Here is a 22,263-nt window from a genome sequence, read left to right as displayed (position 1 = left end):
TAGAAATTGCAACATCTGCCTCTTATCTTTTCTTCGTCCTTCCTTAACTTCTTTCACATTTGCCTTCTTCTCCTGAACATGGAAATCTTCCACTAAAACTTCCATTTTCTCCTCAAATTTCACCACAACAACTAATTTTTTCTCTCACTCTTTTCATGTCTTTGAATTGTTGATGATGTTTACTCCCTGAAAATGTGATTTCTTCCATAAAATTTCCATTTTTGAACCTAAATTTTGTATATCTAGAAAAATATGAACAATAGCTAAGCTTCATGAAAATTTCTTAAATCAACAACTTACAGGAAGGATAAATCCTTTACTCGTCCCTGTTTCTAGCGCCATTATGTAGTTACAGGAAATCCTACAACACACACCTTGTATTATCATGACTATGATTTCTAGATCTAAACTTATTTGATATGAAAATAAAGATAAAGATAATGAAAATAGAAAATAAGATACAAGATTTACGTGGTTCGATCAATTTGATCTACATCCACGGGGTTAGGTTTCATTATGATCATTGAATTACATATGAATTACATTGAAACTCCATTAATGAGTATTTGGAGCTCTCTCTCTGGTTTTTGGGGAAGAATAAGAAGATAATAATAATAATACCAGTCCCTTTTCTCTCTCCTACCTTTCTCTTTATATAGATATTTACATAGTGGATGACAACTCATATGTGGTGGGATACATCTAACATTTTCCCTAATTTCGGAATCACCGTGCGATGTTCTCGCAGGCTCACATTGGATCTTAATTTGCACACATGCTACGTTCTCTCGCAAGCTTCCCTACATTCTCGCGAGATCTTATTATTCTGCGATATTTGGATCCTACAATATAAAAGAAATATGACGCTTCAACAAGCTCATGTTACTCGACTCTCAGATAATTAATGCTCCTAGACAGCATGCCTGCTACTATAGAGCCATCAATTAATTATCTCTAATCCTTAAATTCATTAACTGAATATTTGGAAATATTCTACGTTCTTCATAATATTTAATTACTTAAATTCGTGGTTCTTCCCAGCAGAATTCTATGGGTTAGTGATAAATATTCAACGTACGGGCATCAGAGCCGCTATCGAGTAAGCCCCGACCAAAATGGTGCAAGTGTATTCAGCAATAACACACTAACAAGCACCTGAATGCACGAACGAGCATTTCAAAATACGAAGGAACGATGAACCTATGCAAAATAGGAAGAAAATAATAAATAAAAAAATATCAGCTAAGGCGCTAGGGGACTGGTCCCACCGGACGGAAATCACATCGTGGCCAGTCCCACGCCCAATTCTATATTTTATCATATTTTTATTATTTTCCTTGATCTCATGAAAATCCCTTCATTTGAACAAATATCTTTCATTTTTAGGAAACTCCTCAGTTTCATGGTGTTTCCTCCGTATCAAAGAAGTAATAAATAATTAGGAAAGGTGTCGTGGGACCAAGCCTACTAGCCGTCCGGTCATGCCCTAGTTGTGGCCGGTCCCACACCTTGCACACCTTATTGTTTTATTATTTCATTCATCCCATGAAATTCCTTGATTTCATGATATTTCCTTCACATCAAGGAAAAGACATAAAATTAGGGAAACTCGTGGGACCGGGCCCTAGTCGGCCGACCATGCCCAAGCCGGTCCCACACGCCTTTATTTTATTATTATTATTTGTTTCCCTCATCTCATGGAAACTCTTTCACTTCAAGGAAACTCCTTGATTTAAACAAACTCCTTGGTTTCAATAAACTCGTTGATTTCATGATATTTCCCTAAAATCATGAAATTAATATAAAATTAGGAAAATGCCATAGGACCTGGCTCATTTGCCGTTCGGCCATGCCTTGGCCATAGACGGTCCCACACTTCATGATTCCTTCATTTTATTATTATTATTTCCTTCATCTTATGAAGTTTCCTCAGTTTCAGCAAAATCCTTGATTTCTTCATATTTTCTCAAAATGTTGCTCAAACGCACATCAGAAAATATCAAAATTCTCAGGAATGAGACACGGACACTTTGGTGACGTGAGCATGTTACCTTGACCAACCAAGGTTGGCTCTTTGGCTTGCAAGGAGTCGGTCCCACGCATTTTCACAATTTGACCTAATTTGCGCAATTGCACGTATTAGGTCCAGAACTCTTCCAAACGACTTGGAATTTTCATAAAATGATCGCCAGTAAATCCCGTGACCAACCAGGGCCGGTTTTCATGATCCCTTGGTCGATCCCTCATCTCTTCATAATTAGGTTTTATTACCTAACACTCTGACGAGCATTATTTTGAAAAATGATTAAACCAACATTTAATCATCCTTTCATCAACTGGCCTTCAAGAGACTCTGGTATTTGCTCACTTGAGCATCTGGGAGCTTCATGGTCGAGTCATCATCCCATAAAGATGGTCCCTCCTTCACTCCGTGGTTGATTTTCAATAAATCATCAATTGATCAGCAATTGATCGAAATTAGGGTTTTCGAATTCAAGGTTCATAATTCCAGATTCAAACGCTACTAATTTTACGTTGATCCCGTGATCAACATTTTTATTAATTATACTCGGGTCAGTTTCCAGTATTTTAATTTCGGTCATGCTACCGATAATTCATCAGACGAGCAATATTTGCTCAAACCAAGGAATATTGGTTCAACTATAAATATTCAACAATTCATCGAATGAGCAATATTTTCTCGCCTTAACTATCAACACTTACTTGAGAATTATACTCTGTCTCAACAGACACGTTCAATTCATGAGTCTTAGAACATTTGCAAATCACGTTCGACTCAGCAATACAAGGACTCATCGTCCCATAAAGTCAACAACTGACTAACTAAATACACATCTACCTTGCAGACTCCACAATCACGAGACATCAATCGTGTTACATGGGGGGATATTAAGTCTGGCGGTCTACATCACGTGTGTTCATACACACGATGAGAATGTGAGAAATTCGTGCAATCAGTTGGAGGAGTTAGCGAATTAGTTGATGGAAAATCGATCAAGTCTCCGCACGATGAGCAACTGGTTTTAACATGATTTCCACTTCTCCACTCTTGGACTCCAGTAACTGTCACATTTCATGGGATCATGGTGTTTACAATTCCATCAATATAAATAAGTCTCTGAATCATGATTGAAGACAGGACAATCTTACACCAAACAAACAACAAGAGATTAACAACTCAACGTCTGAGCAATTACTTTCAACAGAGAAAATTCAATCAATCAGATCTTAACTTATTTCTTCACGCAGAATACACAACACACCAACTATATTTGATCACCATTGATCTCACACATTTGTCAGCTTCCCTCCTACAGATCGACCCATCCTCTCTTGTGACCGAATTGACTTTGGAACGGACATTGTCTTGGTTTAAGCCGGAGTCCTACGGATTGATCTCTCGAATTCAAAGCACTCCCTTCTTGCAGTGCATCTGTGTGAGGTTTGACAGTTCGCTCGGTTCAAGGAGTTTCCTCCGCACGGTCGTCTCCTCAATCCCGTAAAAACCAGCAACTCGTTTTGCCCCATCTACAGATTGGCGACCACAGTGGGAGATCATTCTCTCGGTTGCAGTCTCAAATTTTCCGAAAGATGGCTGGTCTTAGGTCTGGGTTAGTTACTAATTCGAGTTCAACACCCGACCCTAATATCGCAAGCTCTAGTGGTACTGCCAACACCACTCCTTCGGCACAACCTGCCACTACCACTCCTCCGGCGCAACATGCCACTGCTACTCCTCCAAACACTGGTGCTCCGGTGATCACCCCTGCAAGTGACGGCACTAGCGCCATCAACAATCCACTATTTGGTCGATCTCCTGAAGAAATCAGAGAAAATCCGCCTTTACTCAGGTTCCAGACTTTCTCAGAACTTCATGAAGCGGCTAAGAGATCAGCATCTACTGCACCTGCTTTATTGGAGAAAGATAAGACTACAAAGGCTGAAGAACCATGAGAAACTCGTGGTAGCATACGTTTAATTAACAAACAGTACAACCTCCAACCTTCCACAAATTTTGTTACAGAAGGAAGCAAACGAAAAGTAGAGACACAACATCAGAGCGCTTATCCAATATCCCAGGATCCTCTGAAGGCGCAAAGAAAAGATAACCAATCCTGAAATGCACAAAACTCGACCCGGCATCAACGAACGGGGAAATGATCAGACAGACTCAAACTTCTCTCTTCTCATGAAGGAGTGATCGAGTTACTGGAAGTTTGGGTTCAAGATGGTGCAATCAAATTGTCGTTCATTAGGAGAGAGCTAACTGAAGAACAAATGGAGAATCCCAGGTACCGTCACCTTCATAGATTCATCAATCATCCAACAAGTAACTGCAATATTTTGAAGCACATCTTCAAAAAGAAGGTTGATCCACAGTAACTTCAACTGGGGACTGAAGGAGTACCCAAGAATCCTCTCCCAATAAGACGAGGAAATGCACGACTGGGGACTGCTTACCACAGTCCATCTCAGAGTAAATTAATTCGGAATAATGTCGATCGATGCTGACACCGCCATCAACATTGAAAACCCTCAAAGCCGCAGGGACAAGAAGCTACTCGTGATCCCATCTCAATCAGAAACCTTGAAGGAAAGCTCGGAAATACTTATGGCTACATCACTCTCAGAGTGAACATAAGTTCAAGGATAGAAACCAAGTTTCACATAATCAGGAAGATCCCGAATATGGAATGTTCTTCAGACGAGCGTGGATCCACGCTGAAAAGATGACTACTGACAAAGCGCCTTTGGTTACACATCTCTCCAACGGAGAAAGTTATGATCCAGAAGATTTAGCGGACATTCCATTATCAGAGCACTTGGTGGAATTTCGAACTTTGATGAAGTTGAAACAAGAACCTGCAAAAGATGCATAGACATTCGTCAAGAGGTTTCGGACTCAGCAACTCTGCAAGACCTTATGAGTGGGTATATTCATCACATTAATATTCTACCAAGTGGCTAAATCTGACACCTCTCTGAATCGAGCATTTCACCGAGACGTTCATTACTGAGATGATGTCCAAGCATGGCAAAGAACACTTTGAGCGATTCTCCATAGCCTTGAAGGAGTGTCCATGTGTGCCAAAAAATAAAAAAGCTCTGATGTCTGCACAAGTGTTGAATCCCAAAACCGCACGAGGAGTTCTGAACCAACAGAAGATACTCAGGGCCAAGACGATCAGGTGAAAGACATTCGATGCTTAAGGGATGTGACGCTTCAACGAACAAGCATCTAAGAAGCCTTCAAATTGTACTCCCAATCAAAGAGTACACCTTCGATAATAAGCGCCTCTAGTTTCGACACAAATATCTCGACGATGACACGATGATTCAATGTCAAACGGTCAAAGTGTGAACACCTTTGGGATGCACTTGGGGACTTGATCTTGTTGAAAAGATCAATTCAGATCATTCAATAAATGTGTTCCATATAACAAGTTATTGTAACCTGATGTGATGCCATGAAACGTCGTCAACGGATCTCTACATCACAAACCTTGCACGACTAAGGAACTTCTTCTCCCAATCACATCCACAGTGGATAATACCATTGATATCTGCCGCAACAACATCAATTCCCTGACAAATCCACTTCACAGAAAAGTCATATTGTTCAAGAGAATTTGGGTTGAACTCTTAGTACACCTTTATCCTAGGAATGCTCAACTCACCAGTTCGTGATTTCAAAGGCTCACCGGATGGAGGATAATCATGGTTCTAACTTTTCGGTCTCTTGAGCAACTTTAACCATGGTATCAACATCAAGACTGATCTCTAGAGGAACTCCATCCATGGTCTCAGCATCAACAAGGATCTCTGGAGCGTAATCATTCTGATCTCAGCATTTACAACAGTCTTACGAGCAACATTCCGCTCCATCAACTGTTCGTTCTCTACAACCTAAGTATGGAAGTGTTACTCGGTAGATCATACTTCTCAAAGCATTAGTCACTCATATCAATACGTCTAGACATGAAAACATGTTAACATCAAAGTCTTCCCAAAGCTTGCACGACGGACGGACGGACACAAGCCAAAGTCTTCTACAAGATGTTCTCATCACCTCTGCAAATGAGATACAACACACTTCAGGCCATGGGTTTACAAAAACGTACCAGTGAGTGAGGAATGAGATAATACTTCCTTGAAAAAAGATGTTCTTCTATGTCTCTACTACAACATACCAAAAGGGCGCATCAATCAGACATACGAGCATAAAGATATGGCTTCCACACTCAGGTTTATGAAATTTGAATATTTGCACAGGATTACAAGTTATGAATGTGCACGCGCCGTTGAATGCTCTAGACATCTCCAAACTGAAGGATTCTTTTTTCATATGATTCCTCAGTCTCTTAGCTTCGAAAGTTGGGGTCAATCATCAAATTCCGATATCGTATGAAGTTTCAGCAACTTCCAGAGCGGATGACATGCAAGCAGAAATTTCTAGACGGGATTCATAACACTCACAGTCGAGTGTCCCCCTAGGTATTTCCATAAAGTCTTTAAACCTCGATAGCTCCACCTTTATATAAATAAGAAATAATAAAGAGAAGATCCCACCAATACTGGGGACTGATAGTCTGCTACTATAATACTACACGTCCCTCCATGATGGCTCCATAAGATTCGAAGACGCAAGCAAATGGATTTTTTGCGGCAAGCTCGTCTATTGAAATTTTACATTGTCTTGCGCAAAGCGGCATCTTGGAGCAATTGATGAAGAATCTAAAGGCAGGTCATTCTCTCCATACAGATGTCCATTACAACATATCCAAAATTCACAGTAATTGGATGAACCAACTAAAATATTCTGAAGCAGAATCGTGATCTTCCACGCATATGGACGTTCGTCCACTTCATTCAATTAGAGTCAAAGAGACAAGAAAGGTTTCTGATATTCATGAAGAAAAAATTCTGAAATAATCAAGGGAACATCTACACCTACAAAAATCAAAAGGATGTTCAACTACTACAGTAATTGATCATCAGATTCGTCATCATCCTCGCGATCAGAATCTTCTTCAAGCTCATCATATTCAGAGTTTTCCTCAGAAATCTATTCGAGATGAAATTCAGGATCATCATAGACTGCATCCAAATGATCACTTTCCTTACATTCTGGAAATCGATCTTGAATAAACGTTCAACCTCCATACCGGGTGGATAAGGCTCAACTCTACGACTAATGGATTCCTAGGCAGGTTCTACTTCATCCGAATAGGATCTACACCATCGACGAATGATCATGGCTCGTCCTCAGCTGCTAGTCTTGATCCCTGAGTCAGACGTTGTTTCTGTCGATAAGCATCCATCTTTTCATCTTCGGCTCTCTTCTTCCTCAGCGGGTCGAGAGACGTACCACGAATCAACTCCCTCGTATCAGGACGATTCACCTTGACATGAACATCTGCAAAAGCGCCATCTTTGGCTTGGTGTTTCCAGATTGTTTCCCAGAAGAAGCAGAGACACGGCTATAATCAAGGGCTACCATTATCTGTTACGAAAAGTGTGGAGTCAAACACATGGTAACAACGCGCATCAAAAATGGTAATTCTTAACTCTTACTTCTTTATGATTCCATTAACAGTAGTGATTGTGATAAAAGAGTTAACACTTCAAAACTTGCTCGCTTCTTTGAAACCTGCAAAAAAATGAGCAAAACTTTGATTTTCAAAATCGAAACCTGATTTTTCATAAAATCATGAGCACAATTTCCACGGTGTGAACATTCATCACTGAGTTATGAAAAAACTCACACCAACACAATATTTTATCACAAATAATTGTCTACTTTTAAAGATTACTCAAAATCAATTTTTGGTTCTAACAAAATAATAAAACGTGAATTACTCACGTAAAATTTTCAAAAAAAATTTTAAACGTGAGCAAACTCACGTAAATAAAAAATATATATATGATATATTTTTCGTGAATATTCACGTATTAAAAAAAAATTCCCTCGTACGATCGTCCGTCTTTGAAACGAGGGTTTATTTCGATTTTGTGAAAATTCACACCTTTTAAGATAAAGTTTTGGTTTTCATGAAAGCTCATAGACAAAATTTTATCACTGGGCACAGGTCTATTTCAAAAAAAAAATAATCTCTCATGCGTTAGGGATTATTGTTAGTTTCTTAAATTAACGATCGAACGAAAGTCCGTTCCTAAAACAAGGGTTTTCTACAAAACTCACGCATATATATGCATATGTATATATATACTTTTAACATGAACAAATCATGAACAAGTTATCAACTTCTGAAAAGAAAAAAAAAAAGAAGCGGCGTTACACCAGTGTACGCTCGTTAGACAATGCTCTATCATGCTACTGGGATCTTTGTTCAAGCCAGGTTCGCTCGTACAATCGAAAATCCGGTAACATTCTATCTTACGACTAAGTTCAATTACTTATTTCGTCTAAAAAATCAACATCCAGTGCTGACCGAGGAACATGACTGTCCCTCACTAAACATGGGACTTAATGTAGATGGTGGATTTTCGACAAAGGCTAAAATCGTAAAACCATAATAATACATATTCCGGATCCATCAATCAGACGAATATTGAGGCTCATGTCTCTCATTGAAGCATGAAATCTCATGCCACAAGAACCTCTGACTGAGAATACTGTCTCTCAGAGTATATGTAGATGTGTAGTCTCTCAGCTGAGGCAACGACATATCTCATGAATACTGAGCAATTTCAGTAATTACTTCTATATAAAATCGAGCGATTGGACGGCTCCTACACAGCTTGCCTGCTAGTATAGAGCAATAACGTCTTCAGGATGTAACAATGTTTTCCCTGACTATATAAAAGAAATATGACACTTTTACAAGCTCATATTACTCGACTCTCAGATAATTAATGCTCCTAGACATCATGTCTTCTACTATACAGCCATCAATTAATTATCTTTAATCCTTAAATTCATTAAATGAATATTCAAAAATATTCTACATTCTTCATAATATTTCATTACTTCAATTCGTGGTTCTTCCCAGCAGAATCCCATGGGTTAGTGATAAATATTCAACGTACGGGCATCGGAGCCGCTATCGAGTAAGCCCCGACCAAAATGGTGCAAGTGTATTCAGCAATAACACACTAACGAGACCCTGAATGCACGAACGAGCATTCCAAAATACGAAGGAACGATGAACCTATGCAAAATAGGAAGAAAATAATAAATAATAAAATATTAGCCACGACGCTAGGGGACTGGGCCCACCGGCCGGCAGTCACGTCGTGGCCAGTCCCATGCCCAATTCTATATTTTATCATATTTTTATTATTTTCCTTGATCTCATGAAAATCCCTTCATTTGAACAAATATCTTTCATTTTCAGAAAACTCCTCAGTTTCATGGTGTTTCCTCCGTAAGTAATAAATAATTAGGAAATGTGTCATGGTACCAAGCCTACTAGCCGGCCGGTCATGCCCTAGTTGTGGCCGGTCCTACACCTTGCGCTCCTTATTATTTTATTATTTCCTTCATCCCATGAAATTCCTTGATTTCATGATATTTCCTTCACATCAAGGAAAAGGCATAAAATTAGGGAAACTCGTGGGAACGGGCCCTAGCCGGCCGACCATGTCCAAGCCGGTCCCACATGCCCTTATTTTATTATTATTATTTCTTTCCCTCATCTCATGGAAACTTCTTCACTTCAAGGAAACTCCTTGATTTCAACAAACTCCTTGATTTCATGACATTTCCCTAAAATCATGAAAATAATATAAAATTAGGAAAAGTGCCATGGGACCGGGCTCTTTGGCCGGCCGGACATGCCTTGTCCATAGCGGGTCCCACACTTCATGATTCCTTCATTTTATTATTATTATTATTATTTCCTTCATCTTATGAAGTTTCCTCAGTTTCAGCAAAATCCTTGATTTCTTCATATTTTCTCAAAATGTTGCTCAAACGCACATCAGAAAATATCAAAATTCTCAGGACTGAGACACAGACACTTCGGCGATGTGAGCATGTTACCTTGACTGACCAAGGTTGTCTCTTTGGCTTGCAAGGAGCTGGTCCCATGCATTTTCACAATTTGACCTAATTTGCGCAATTACACGTATTAGGTCCAGAACTCTTTCAAACGACTTGGAATTTTCATAAAATGATCGTCAATCGATCTCGTGACCAACCAGGGCCGGTTTTCATGATCCCTTTGTCGGTCCCTCATCTCTTCATAATTAGGTTTTATTACCTAACGCTCAGACGAGCATTATTTTGAAAAATGATTAAACCAACATTTAATCATCCTTTCATCAACTGGACTTCAAGAGACTCTGGTATTTGCTCACTTGAGCATCTGGGAGCTTCATGGTAGAGTCATCATCCCATAAAGCCGGTCCCTCCTTCACTCCGTGGTTGATTTTCAATAAATCATCAATTGATCAGCAATTGATCGAAATTAGGGTTTTCGAATTCAAGGTTCATAATTCCATATTCAAACGCTATTAATTTTACGTTGATCCCGTGATAAACATTTTTATTAATTATACTCGGTTCAGTTGCCAGTATTTTAATCTCGGTCATGCTACCGATAATTCATATGACGAGCAATATTTGCTCAAACCAAGGAATATTGGTTCAACTATAAATATTCAACAATTCATCGAATGAGCAATATTTGCTCGCCTTAACTATCAACACTTACTTGAGAATTATACTCTGTCTCAACAGACACGTTCAATTCATGAGTCTTAGAACATTTTCAAATCACGTTTGACTCAGCAATACAAGGAATCATCGTCCCATAAAGTCAGCAACTGACTAACTAAATACACGTCTGCCTTGCAGACTCCACAATCACGAGACATCAATCGTGTTACATAGGGGGATATTAACTAGGGTTTTAGTTTGGAGGTCTACGGCACGTGTGTTCATACACACGATGAGAATGTGAACAAGTCGTGCAATCAGTTGGAGGAGTTAGCGAAGTAGTGGATGGAAAATCGACCAAGTCTCCGCACAATGAGCAACTGGTTTTGACATGATTTCCACTTCTCCACTCTTGGACTCCAGTAACTTTCACACTTCATGGGATCATGGTGTTTACAATTCCAGCAATATAAATAAGCCTCTGAATCATGAATGAAGACAGGACAATCTTACGTCAAACAGACAACAAGAGATTAACAACTCAATGTCTGAGCAATTACTTTCAACATAGCAAATTCAATCAATCGGAGCTTATATTATTTCTTCACGTAGAATACACAACACACCAACAATCTTCGATCACCATTGATCTCACATATTTGTCAGCTTCCCTCCTACAGATCGACCCATCCTCTCTTGTGACTGAATTGACTTTGGAATGGACATTGTCTTGGTTTAGGCCGGAGTCTTACGGATTGATCTCTCGAATTCAAAGCACTCCCTTCTTGCAGTGCATCTGTGTGAGGTTTGACAGTTCGCTCGGTTCAAGGAGTTTCCTCTGCACGGTCGTCTCCTCAATCCCGTAAAAACCAACAACTCGTTTTGCCTCATCTATAAGAATATAAGATGAACTTGATCGAAGCAAAAGCTTACCAACACATATTTCAAGAAATATGTAAGCGAGTTAAACTCAGCTCGAAATATCAAATGTGCATAGTAGAAAACTATACAACACTACGACTTATGTATCAATATAGGAGATAGAGTAGAAATAGAATTTCCAAGTGATATATGAGTTTCAGTTTCCACATACCTTTTGTTGATGAAGTTCCACAAGCTCTCCTTAGTAGTTCTTCGTCTTCAAATGATGAACGTCGTGAAGTCTAATGCTCAAGTACACAATCTGTATCCTAGTCCGAGACATCTATAAGTAGACTAGAAATCAAGACATATCGTTTTGATCACTAACATTGACAAACATGCTTAAGATAGCAACGCATGCGAGTTTGACCGAGCAGTGCTCTAACAGAACTTACCAAATCTTCATGTGACGCAACGCTTTTAGTTTGCTGATATATAGCGTTAAGAATCGACACAAACTCTCTCACATCTTTTTTTTTTATTTCCTTCATCTTGGTTTTTAAGGCACCCCAATCCCTTCCATCAGGATTGCCGTTGCGTTCGACGAAAATTTGGTAAATGCGAATCCAAAACAAATATGTTTTTGTTGCGCACCCATAAATTCATCACAATTCACATAAATATATGCAGTAGTAAGATCAATTTCTTCCCGTTGTACAAAATTATTAACCATTCCGAATCAAACAAAAATATACGAACTTGAGTAGTAGAAGATAAAGATAAAAATCAAAGAAATATAGTAAGAAGAATAGAAATAAGAAATCAATTGGTTTAGAGTGATTTATAGAGATTTTTTGGAAAAATGACCGTTGATATCCTACGATGGAGAATATATAGTCATTGTGAATGATGAATGGTTAAGATCGGGTGTGAGAGTGTAAACGAAAAAAGGTCACACAAATAAATTTACTAATACTCAGTTTCTGCAAAGCGCAATGTTCACCGATCGGTGATTTGTTAGTAGACAAGCATCCTTCTATTTAACTCACGTTTTCTTGTAACTTTTGTTTTATACAATTATTCTATCCCATTATCTTACAATACTATCTGTTTTGTAGTGAGTCTAGGCATTTAACTTAAACGTTTAATGGTTCAGAATAGTTCAATTGTCCACTCCATCATTGAACCTAATATCGGTCGGTGAACAATATAGTGACGACAGTTGAAATCGGTAAACATTTTACCGTTCGAAGTTTACTTGTCCTACGATTCAGCTATCGGTGAACATCTCACCCTACTTTCCTCACCCATAATCCCTTGTCAAATTCCTTATATATGGGGTAGAGAATAAAGGTTTCAGGGAATTCTCATCCCCATAAGAGATGGTATTTTCCCTAAATAAGGGTACAAATCTCTCATTGGAGATGATTTAACTCCGCCGAGTTTTTTCAATTACCATATTATGCAAAATGATGCATGTGAACATAACCTTATTCATTTTTATTGGTTTAAATGAGCGATACGGTCCACAAATTATATGGAACTTTCTTTTCAAAATTTCAAATGTTCGTTCAAAATTTTTCCTACAAGCCATCTGTTTTGGGTAAAAATGTCTCCTAGCACGGTGATCCTCGACTTCAGGTAACTCACTGTAAGCTTGAACCAAAGTTGACCATACTGGTTAAATTCCATCTGGCAAAACATACCCCATCTTATAGTTATTGCGGTTCACGGTGAAATTTACAGCTGGAGCATTTTCATACTTCAGTTCTTCAAACAAATGCGAATTCTGAAAAGGATTGGTGTCATTATTTGAACCAGGAGTCCAAAAAAGCACGTTATATCCAACAATGATAAGAACCTACCGCTTCCATAACAACAATTGGCCTTGAGTAGTGGCCCTTATACTGCCTTGCCAATAATAAAGACATACATGACACACCCAATTCATGCAATCAAGGCTACCTAGCATCCTGAAAAATCCTCTCTTCGCATTTTCAACTAGTAATCGATCCTCATCTTGCATTGATTTTCGTAAAAAACGTGGACAAAAATGGTTGAGTTATAACTTTGCAAAATATAAAATGGATAGAAGTTGTGTGAGTCACTGGCAGATGGTTTCGCCGGAGCGGTTTTCTCCTTCATACCATTAGGATCATTTCCCATTTGAATACTTTGCAAACATCCTTTCTCCACTTTGAAATATCAGATCTTGTCTTCACAATTACAAAGTCATCTTTCTTTCTATTCTCATGTGTTTTATGAAATGACCTTGTCAAACGAATGGTGTATTATAATAATTCTTTTACCTAAATTTTGGACAATAATGATACGAGTTTTTTAGGGGAGTAAACTTCACCGATTCGTTTGATAGCAATCCGAGTTCTTTAGGTGAGCAAACTTGTCCGGTATCCACGGAACTCAGTTCTTGCCGTTAGGTTTCAGGTTCCAACTGTCTCTTCGTCTCTGTACAATTCTTAGGTTGATGAAGCTGTTTTGCAAACGCCATTACAGCTACTCCAGATTCCCTCTCAATCTTAATCTAAACCGTCATACACAATCGCGGGTCCCAGAAATCCTTAATCTCTGCAAATCAGGATATCTTTTAGACGCTATCAATCTCCTTAATTTAACAGATCCTAAAGAAATCTATACCAAACCAGTTATTTATGCTTCTCTCTTACAAACATCTGTCAAAGCAAATTCGTTCAACCATGGACTTCAAATTCAATCCCACATTATTAAATCCGGCCTCGAAGCTGATCGCTTTGTCGGAAACAGTTTACTCTCTCTTTATTTCAAACTTTGCTCTGATTTTTCTGAAAGTGAAAAGGTGTTTAACAACTTACTTGTAAAAGATGTAATCTCCTGGACATCAATGGTATCAGGTTATGTGCGTGCTGGAAAACCCAAGCAATCACTGGAAATTTATTGTAAAATGTTGGAGGTTGGGATTGAATCTAATGCATTCACACTCTCTGCAATGATTAAAGCTTGTTCGGGCCTTGGTGATCTAAGGCTCGGAATTTGCTTTCATGCTGTCGTTTTTGTGAGAGGTTTCGATAAGAATCATGTAATTTCTAGTGCCTTAATTGATATGTATGGGAAAAATGCTTCCCCGGATGACGCTCATGGAGTATTCGAAGAAATGACTGAACCAGATTTTGTTTGTTGGACTACGGTGATTTCAGCATTTACGAGGAATGATCGGTATGAAAAGGCTTTAGAATTTTATTATTTAATGCAAAGTAAGTATAATTCATTTGCAGATGAATTTACGGTTGGAACTGTTTTGACAGCTTGTGGAAATCTAGGCAGAGTAAAACAAGGTAAAGAAGTTCATGCCAAGGTTGTTACTGCTGGAATTTGTGGGAATGTCATTGTTGAGAGTAGCCTTGTAGATATGTATGGAAAATGTGGATTAGTGAGTTGTTCTCGTCAAGTTTTTGATAGAATGCCCAAGAAAAATTCAGTTTCTTGGTGTGCACTTCTAGGGGCTTATTGTCAAAATGGTGACTTTGGATCCGTTATTGGGATATTCAGAGAGATGGAAAAGACGGACGATTTATACAGTTTTGGGACTGTTCTTCGTGCTTGCGCAGGTTTAGCAGTTGTGAGACAAGGGAAAGAAGTCCACTGTCAATACTTGAAGAAAAGGGGATGGAGGGATGTTGTTGTGGAATCTGCTCTTGTTGATCTTTACGCTAAATGTGGGTTAATCGATTATGCTCACAGAGTATTTAAAGAGGTTCCTGTTAGAAATTCGATAACTTGGAATTCGATGATTTGTGGGTATGCTCAAAATGGTAAAGTTGAAGAAGCTCTTAGGATGTTTAATGAGATGATTAACGAAGGGATCAAGCCTGACTATATTAGTTTCATTGGGGTACTTTTTGGTTTTAGCCATACAGGTTTGGTTGAACAGGGACGAAAATATTTCAAATTGATGAATGAAGAGTACAAAATCGATCCTGGCGTAGAGCATTATAATTGTATGGTTGATCTTCTTGGTCGAGCTGGATTACTTGAAGAAGCTGAAGACTTGATTGTAAAGTCAGTTTTCGAAAGTGATATGTCTGTTTGGGAAACTCTTCTTGGTGCTTGCACAGCCCAATCAGATTTGGTTATGGCTACACGTGTTGCGAAGAAAATGATTGAACTTAAACCAGATTACCATTTGAGCTACATCCTATTAGGAAATGTGTATAGAGCGGCTGGCAAGTGGGACGATGCTACAAAACTTAGGAGCTTGATGAAGGAACGAGGTGTAAAGAAAATGCCTGGTAAGAGTTGGATTGAGATCAGTAGGAGTCAGGTTCTTAATCCTACAAATCTAGCTAATGCTGGTTTACAACAAAAGGAATTTTTCTAGAAAATGGGAACGTAAGCTTTGAGATGACGAGATTTATTGGGGTCAACTGCAAAAACAGTGAATTTGGCTAACAATAATCTTGAGTAAAATTTTCATGTTTGCTTCCCAGTTGTTATCTTTTCCAGTCGTGGTTTCAAGCACGACCCACCGAAGAGAACGTTAGTGGTGAATTTTTGCAGATTCACCAATGTACCATATGAGGAGCTGGATTCACCCATTACATACTGAAAGGCAAGAAACCTGGTTACTAGTTCGTTTCATTTGGCTGTCAGAGGAAAATTGAAAGCTCGGTAGATAATTCTACTCCTCTGGAAAGACAAAGATCTCTCCTGTGCTACATGCCCGTGTACTATTTGGAAATAGTGTCGGTTTGAATGTTACGTGAAGAACATGAGCAAGAAACTCAAGAAAGGTTAAGAGACCTCACAGTCACAACATAACTGTTAAGGATAACACAATTATCGTTCCTAGAGACTCTCAACTAAGTCAGTCAGTCAGTCAACAGAGCAAGTAAATAGCTAGTCTTTAGGCTATATTTACCCTTCTGTTTAAGAGTTGTTAGTCAGTCTTTTGAATCTATTCAAACTGTGTAACAAATCTGTAACTGTTCTGCAGAATCTTTTTAGTATAAATAAGACGGCTATCTCCACAGATTGTGGAAGTTATTCTACCAAATATCATGTTCTAGTATAACATTGCATAGAATATAGAGACAGGGTTAAAGAAACTGATGTATTGACTCTGTGCAAAGAACAATTACATAACGCAGAGCTCTCATTTAGCCTTGATTGCATTTGTTATCTCAGACTTTTATGTAAAGTGTCCGATGAGGTACTGATCCAAGAAGGGTAGGATTGAAAAATGAGATGCTTATCTGTTATATCCACCGGAAATAGAGGTTCGGGTTCGAAAGGAAAAGCTGATGCGAAACTCAGAACTACGTATTTCGAGCTAGTCTCAGGGTTTTCAGATTTTGTTTGCAATCTGGACTGAGGAAATTCAAGCAAGCTATATTCTGAAAAATGTTAATTTTGGATCCTTTTTGTACCGATGCTGAAGGAAATTTTGAACATCATATTCTCTTTCTTTTCTAGGTATGCATTTGGCCAGTCGGTTCTCAAAGTTTTATTTGTGCTAGCTCTAGTTTCCTCAAGATTAAATTAGCAAATTATTGAGTCATATTGCGAAGTCCTCGAGTAGAAACCAAAAAAGAATAGACAAAATGGGACTGATCGAATGCTAATAAGATATGTCTATGATTAATTTCTGCATCAATCATTCATTCATTCACTCGCTCACTCGTACTTAGGGCTGCACAACGGGTAGGATGGGTAGGACATGGCCTATACCCGTCACCCTACCTGTTTACTGGCGGTTAAGAAATTTTTTACCCGCCACCCTACCCGCCATTAAACGGGTAAGATTCTACCCAACCCATTCTCTGGCGGGTCGGGTAGGGTAGGGTGGCGGGTATAACCGTTTTTCCCCCCTTCTCCATGACTTTCTGAAGTTTGAATTTCAGACTCTGAACAAGAAAAGGGACCGTGCATGTTGTGCTAGTAGACCAACAATGAATTTAGAAACAAAAGCATAACCATAAAAAATGTACAAACAAAAGTATTCTCAAGAAAAGAGTTGTATTCTTTTTGAAATAGACGATGAATCCCAGCCCAATTCCATGTTCTTCACGTGACCTTGTTCTTCATATAACAGTATCATCACCAAAAGCTCTTCATATTGACCTTCTTCTTCAATCATCATCTACGATGATGGAATAAGTACTAAGATCACCAAATAAATCTGCATACAAGTTATCTCTTGTTAGATTCAGTCATAATAGTGAATGATTTGATAAAGTCTCATAATACCAACATCAAGTAATATCACAACAAGTTCTGTATCTGTTAATGTTTGAAAGACAAAATAAGAGGCTAGGAAATTGCTAAATTCTATGAGTTCGAGATAGTAACTATACTTCAAAAAAAGTACAGAAAAATAAGAAGAAGAAACTGCTCCTTTGATAGGTTTAGAACTAACATGCAACTCAGAGCACTGTATTCAGAAAAGGCAGTATATTTCAGAAAAGGCAGAAACCCAGACATGAAATAATGTTATCCTAAATCTACAAGTGCTGAATAAGCAGGACATTATCTTATAACCTTAACATATTATGGCCAAACAAAACCATGTGCAAGCATACACAGGAATAACGACAGAGACCTAACTCTAATCATGTTCAAGTACCCGTCATCCTTTGCGTATTTTTTGTTTTCTGAGTTCACATCTCTTTGCATATATCACCACTACATCAATAAAAAGACACCAAAGCTATATCTGCAACTTCACGGTTTCCTAATGAGATACATGCCAGGTAGTTCTACAACACCTAATACAATACAATGCATTTATATGCTTGAATCATCCTTTACAGTCATCAAAAGATCTGATTTAGGCACTGCGAACTGTAAAGCAATTCTGACTTCAAGCTACATGGTACTTGATTACAACAACATGATAAAATAGAAATCCTTGCACCGAAGGAGAACCAACAAATGTTGATTAAGAGGTCTCAGTATACTTACTGATGGAAATATACATATGGTTATACTATATTGTAAGAAACTGAAAACAGCAGAGACTTGACAAATGTAGGAGAATCAATGTAGGAAAGTTGTATACCTGACTCTAAGACGTCATCCTCCTTCTCTTCAGCTCCAAATGTAGATGAATCCATATCAATTGGTGTCCTTAACCAGTTTTGTAGGAGAATCAATGCTTCCACAGTTCGGGGTTTTAAAGAACTTCGGAAATGACCAAGTATTCGCTTTCCAGTACTGAAAGCAGATTCACTTGCAACTGAAGAGACGGGAATAACAAGTATATCTCTTGCTATAAGTGATAGAATATCAAATCTTGCAGCATTGCTTTTCCACCAAGTGAGTATATCAAACTTCGAACCATTTTTGTTGTCTTTTGTTGGTGAGTAAATCTGTAAGTACCATGCTACATATCTGTATGTGTATGTACAAAACATGAACAAAAACATAACAAAAGAGAGGTGGTGATATGCTTACTACAAATCCAGGGCTCCACAGTCTCGCAAATTGAGGAACCTTTCCAACACAATCAGGGTGATAAAGCTTTACGACAGTCCCTGTAAAACAGTCACAAAGGAGCTAAGTCAGGTATAAGTACCAGTTGCTAACTATAACATACTACTTTGTACATGAGAAATATTTGATGTCTATATTGGGATTTTTAGCTTTTTACACAGGGTGCTTGATACACTATGGCTTCTAACCACACTAATATAACATAACAAAGATCTCCACATTCCAACAATGAAATAGAAACATCACTCTTAACATAACCTTCAAAGACTACATAAAAGTACTCTTTACGCTCGCAATACTTTCTACTAGCAAACTTCAACACAAAACTTAATCCATTTGAGTTCATTCATGATAACTACACCCAAACTGGAAAATACTAACTGACAGTAACACCAGTATATCAACAACACCTAAGGTGAAAGTTATCAACCAATGCAGTTCCTACCAATGCAGTCATTAATTGCGAAATACAAAGGTATCTACTTCATATTGCTTCTCTAAAAATTTGGATTCACAAAGTAGAAAATCTATACATGGAAAAGGTTCTTTAAAAAACATATATGTTTTCAAAAAACCACCAGATTCTCCACAATGTGGAAGGACATGTCACAAGCAGTAATCTCTTTCGTTGACTCTCATCTCTCCCTGGATGAGAATAAGAACTCTTAAGGGGTATGAGTGTCTAATCATGCTCATCATATGTGGGATGTATAGGTTTTGTAACAAGGTATAAGCTCTGCTCCCTGAAACAATCTGTAATAGAACAAACCTACTTTTTGTTCTCTAAATTCATTTATTGAGCTATGTTAAGAATTGTTTTATAAGACAAAAGGTTCCATAAGCTACACTTAAGTCAGTTGATTTACTTGAACAACAGTTGACCATATATCATACATGTTAAACAACGGACAACTAGAAGCAAAGACACGAAAATTCATCTAAAATTATCAAAGATACAAACCAAGAAATGTGTCTATAAGGGAGGGAACCAAACCTGATAACGGTACTTAACAGTTCAAAGCCTAAGCAGATTGCAAGTGAGGGAAAATGGTCACCAGCATCGTTTCTCTTAAGAAATATCTGTATGCATAATCAAATAGATGAAGCAAAGAGTTAATACACAATAAATCAGGGCAGCCACATAGCAATCTAATTCAAAACACTTACATTATGGAAAACCAAGTATAATCAAATAGATGAAGCAAAGAGGGTTTTATATAACAAAGCAAACAAACCCAAGCAAAAGAATACAGAGAAATCCTAATTCCCACGTTCTATTTCAGTAGTATAGGGTTTTTCATAAAAATTTCAAAATCAGTTACTAATATAAAATAGAAAATATAATTAACACATCAACACCTTAATGAAAGCCTAATCCGAAAGAACAAATCGAAACCCAAATCAAAACACAAATTGAAAGCTTTAAACACTTACATCTTCAGATCGAAACCCACAAAACCTCAAACTGCACTTGCAGCCTGAAACCCTAAATTCTCTTCTGCAGAGATAAGAAAGTGGATTGAGATGAGCAAAAAATAGATTCAAACACATAACGATACACAAATCGAACACACAAATCACTTACATCTTCAGCTTCAGATCGAAACCCAGACTTCATTTCGCTACTGCAGAGACGAGGATATGAAATGGTTCGAATGAAAAGAGAGAAATGGTTCGAATGAAAAATAGATGAAATGGTTCGATAGAAAGTAAAATCCATTCAAGGGTTACTTTGTCTTTTACCCCTAATATGTTTTAAAATAACAAAAAAATAGGCAGGAGGAGAAAACAATACAAGGGTTACTTTGTCTTTTCAGTATTAGACGGGTAGGCGGGTAGGGTAGGGTAATTTCGTGCTTTACCCGTCATCCTACCCATTTAACGGCGGGTAAAAAAATCTCTACCCGGCACCCTACCCGCCAAATAATGGGTAGGATAGGATAAGGTTACAACACTGACGGGTAGGGTAGGATTGGCGGGTATGGATAGGATATGTGCACCCCTACTCATACTGTACAATAAACTCAAGCTCGTTACTTTAATTAGTGGCTAATTCGGATTTCATCATGTATGGCCACAAACAAGTCTAACTTACATGTCGAAAAATCAAAACTGGTGTTTAACTGTGCTGACGGGTAAAATGATTGGCGGAACGTCGAGCACTGGTGGAGAAGAGAGAAGAGAAAGAGTGAGCTATACCAATTACAATCCAAGCTTTAACTTGTCCTCTCTTAGGTATGGGACGGCTAGAGAATCTTGTTGAGTCAACACTGCTCATCAGTGACAATGATCTCCTTCCTCCTGCCATATCTTCTTCTTTGAAATTGCTTTTGTTACTTCTTCAAAGGCTTTCAAGCTGATCAAAATTATGAAGCTTTTGTTTTATGGTTTTATGGATTGAGTAGACAGTTGGTGTTGCTGCTGCTTCTGTTGTTGTTGCGGATGAAGAAAAGGCGAGTTTTCTCGAGTTTATATATGTGGAAGATAAAGCTATTGACGTTTGTTCTTTTGAATAAAGTATGGCAAATTGGCAATTGCCATTGTCTTTCTCGCCCATGTGGTCTTTGCGCCGATTATCATAATGATGTGTAATCATTCTCTTCCCACTAAGACTCGTCAATTTAAACCTGCCGTACAGCTCATTAACTCATAAAACGACGAGTTTTTAATACAAAAGAAATGCAGAATTAGGTGACGAATATGATTGAATAGATAAGATATAGTAGAGCTTCTTCATCAAGATTGAGCCAAATCATACTCGTTACATGAGAGAAACAACCGAAAATGCTAGTATGTTAAAGACTCAAGGTAACCTAATAACCACAATAATTGATGAAAAAGCTCACTCACTCTCCTTGTTAGTATCAAAATCACGTGTCTATTAGGCTTTTATTATGCATAAACATACAGTAAACATTAAGCAACTTTAGATTCCTTGTGTGTAATGGCGATTGCTTTCAATTGCTTTCCTTGATATATTGATTAATTCAGATACTGATCCGGTTTCCAACCAAAAGAGGCATCTAATCTAATTCATTTAATTGCAGCTGTAAGTCGGATTCTCCCTAACAAATCAATCCAGAATATTATTGACTAAATTAAAGCTTCATCTTGAATTGCTTCCTAAATTTCACGAGTACTAGTAGTATTAAATCAAAGTGCGGTGGTAAAAATGTTTAGTCACGCATTTTTTTTTCTACTTTTTTTTCCGCAGTGGAGGCAAACATCGTATATTAATACAAATTATTTTCAAAAAAGAATGTTGTTGCAGG

General features: G+C 38.0%; 1 protein-coding gene and 1 long non-coding RNA gene across 3 annotated transcripts; one reads left to right on the top strand and one right to left on the bottom strand.

Moving 5' to 3' along the window:
- The first annotated feature begins 13,871 nt into the window (after positions 1–13,871).
- LOC113317193 (pentatricopeptide repeat-containing protein At1g03540-like) lies at positions 13,872–16,553 on the top strand. Its single transcript, XM_026565327.1, has one exon. It carries the CDS (start codon positions 13,992–13,994, stop codon positions 15,876–15,878), a length of 1,887 nt encoding a protein of 628 aa, XP_026421112.1. The 5' UTR covers positions 13,872–13,991; the 3' UTR covers positions 15,879–16,553.
- Positions 16,554–17,404: 851 nt separating this feature from the next.
- Positions 17,405–21,616, bottom strand: LOC113317807. 2 transcript variants are annotated; one of them, XR_003344030.1, is made up of 6 exons: positions 21,087–21,616; positions 20,577–20,616; positions 20,426–20,489; positions 19,986–20,071; positions 18,558–19,032; positions 17,405–17,678 (listed from the first exon to the last, which is right to left on the bottom strand). It is a non-coding gene; the product is annotated as an uncharacterized LOC113317807 (long non-coding RNA). The 2 variants fall into 2 exon arrangements; XR_003344031.1 differs by having other exon boundaries at positions 21,191–21,616.
- Positions 21,617–22,263: the final 647 nt, after the last annotated feature.

This window comes from Papaver somniferum, chromosome 10 (assembly GCF_003573695.1).
Source record: "Papaver somniferum cultivar HN1 chromosome 10, ASM357369v1, whole genome shotgun sequence".
In the NCBI taxonomy this organism is placed as follows: Eukaryota; Viridiplantae; Streptophyta; class Magnoliopsida; order Ranunculales; family Papaveraceae; genus Papaver; species Papaver somniferum.
The sequence above is the reverse complement of the archived record's forward strand: the minus strand, read 5'-3'. Positions and strand labels throughout refer to the sequence as shown.

What these genes read in the sequence shown, in the direction of transcription:
- LOC113317193 (XM_026565327.1), top strand. Translation starts at nt 13,992, where the DNA reads ATGAAGCTGTTTTGCAAACGCCATTACAGCTACTCCAGATTCCCTCTC.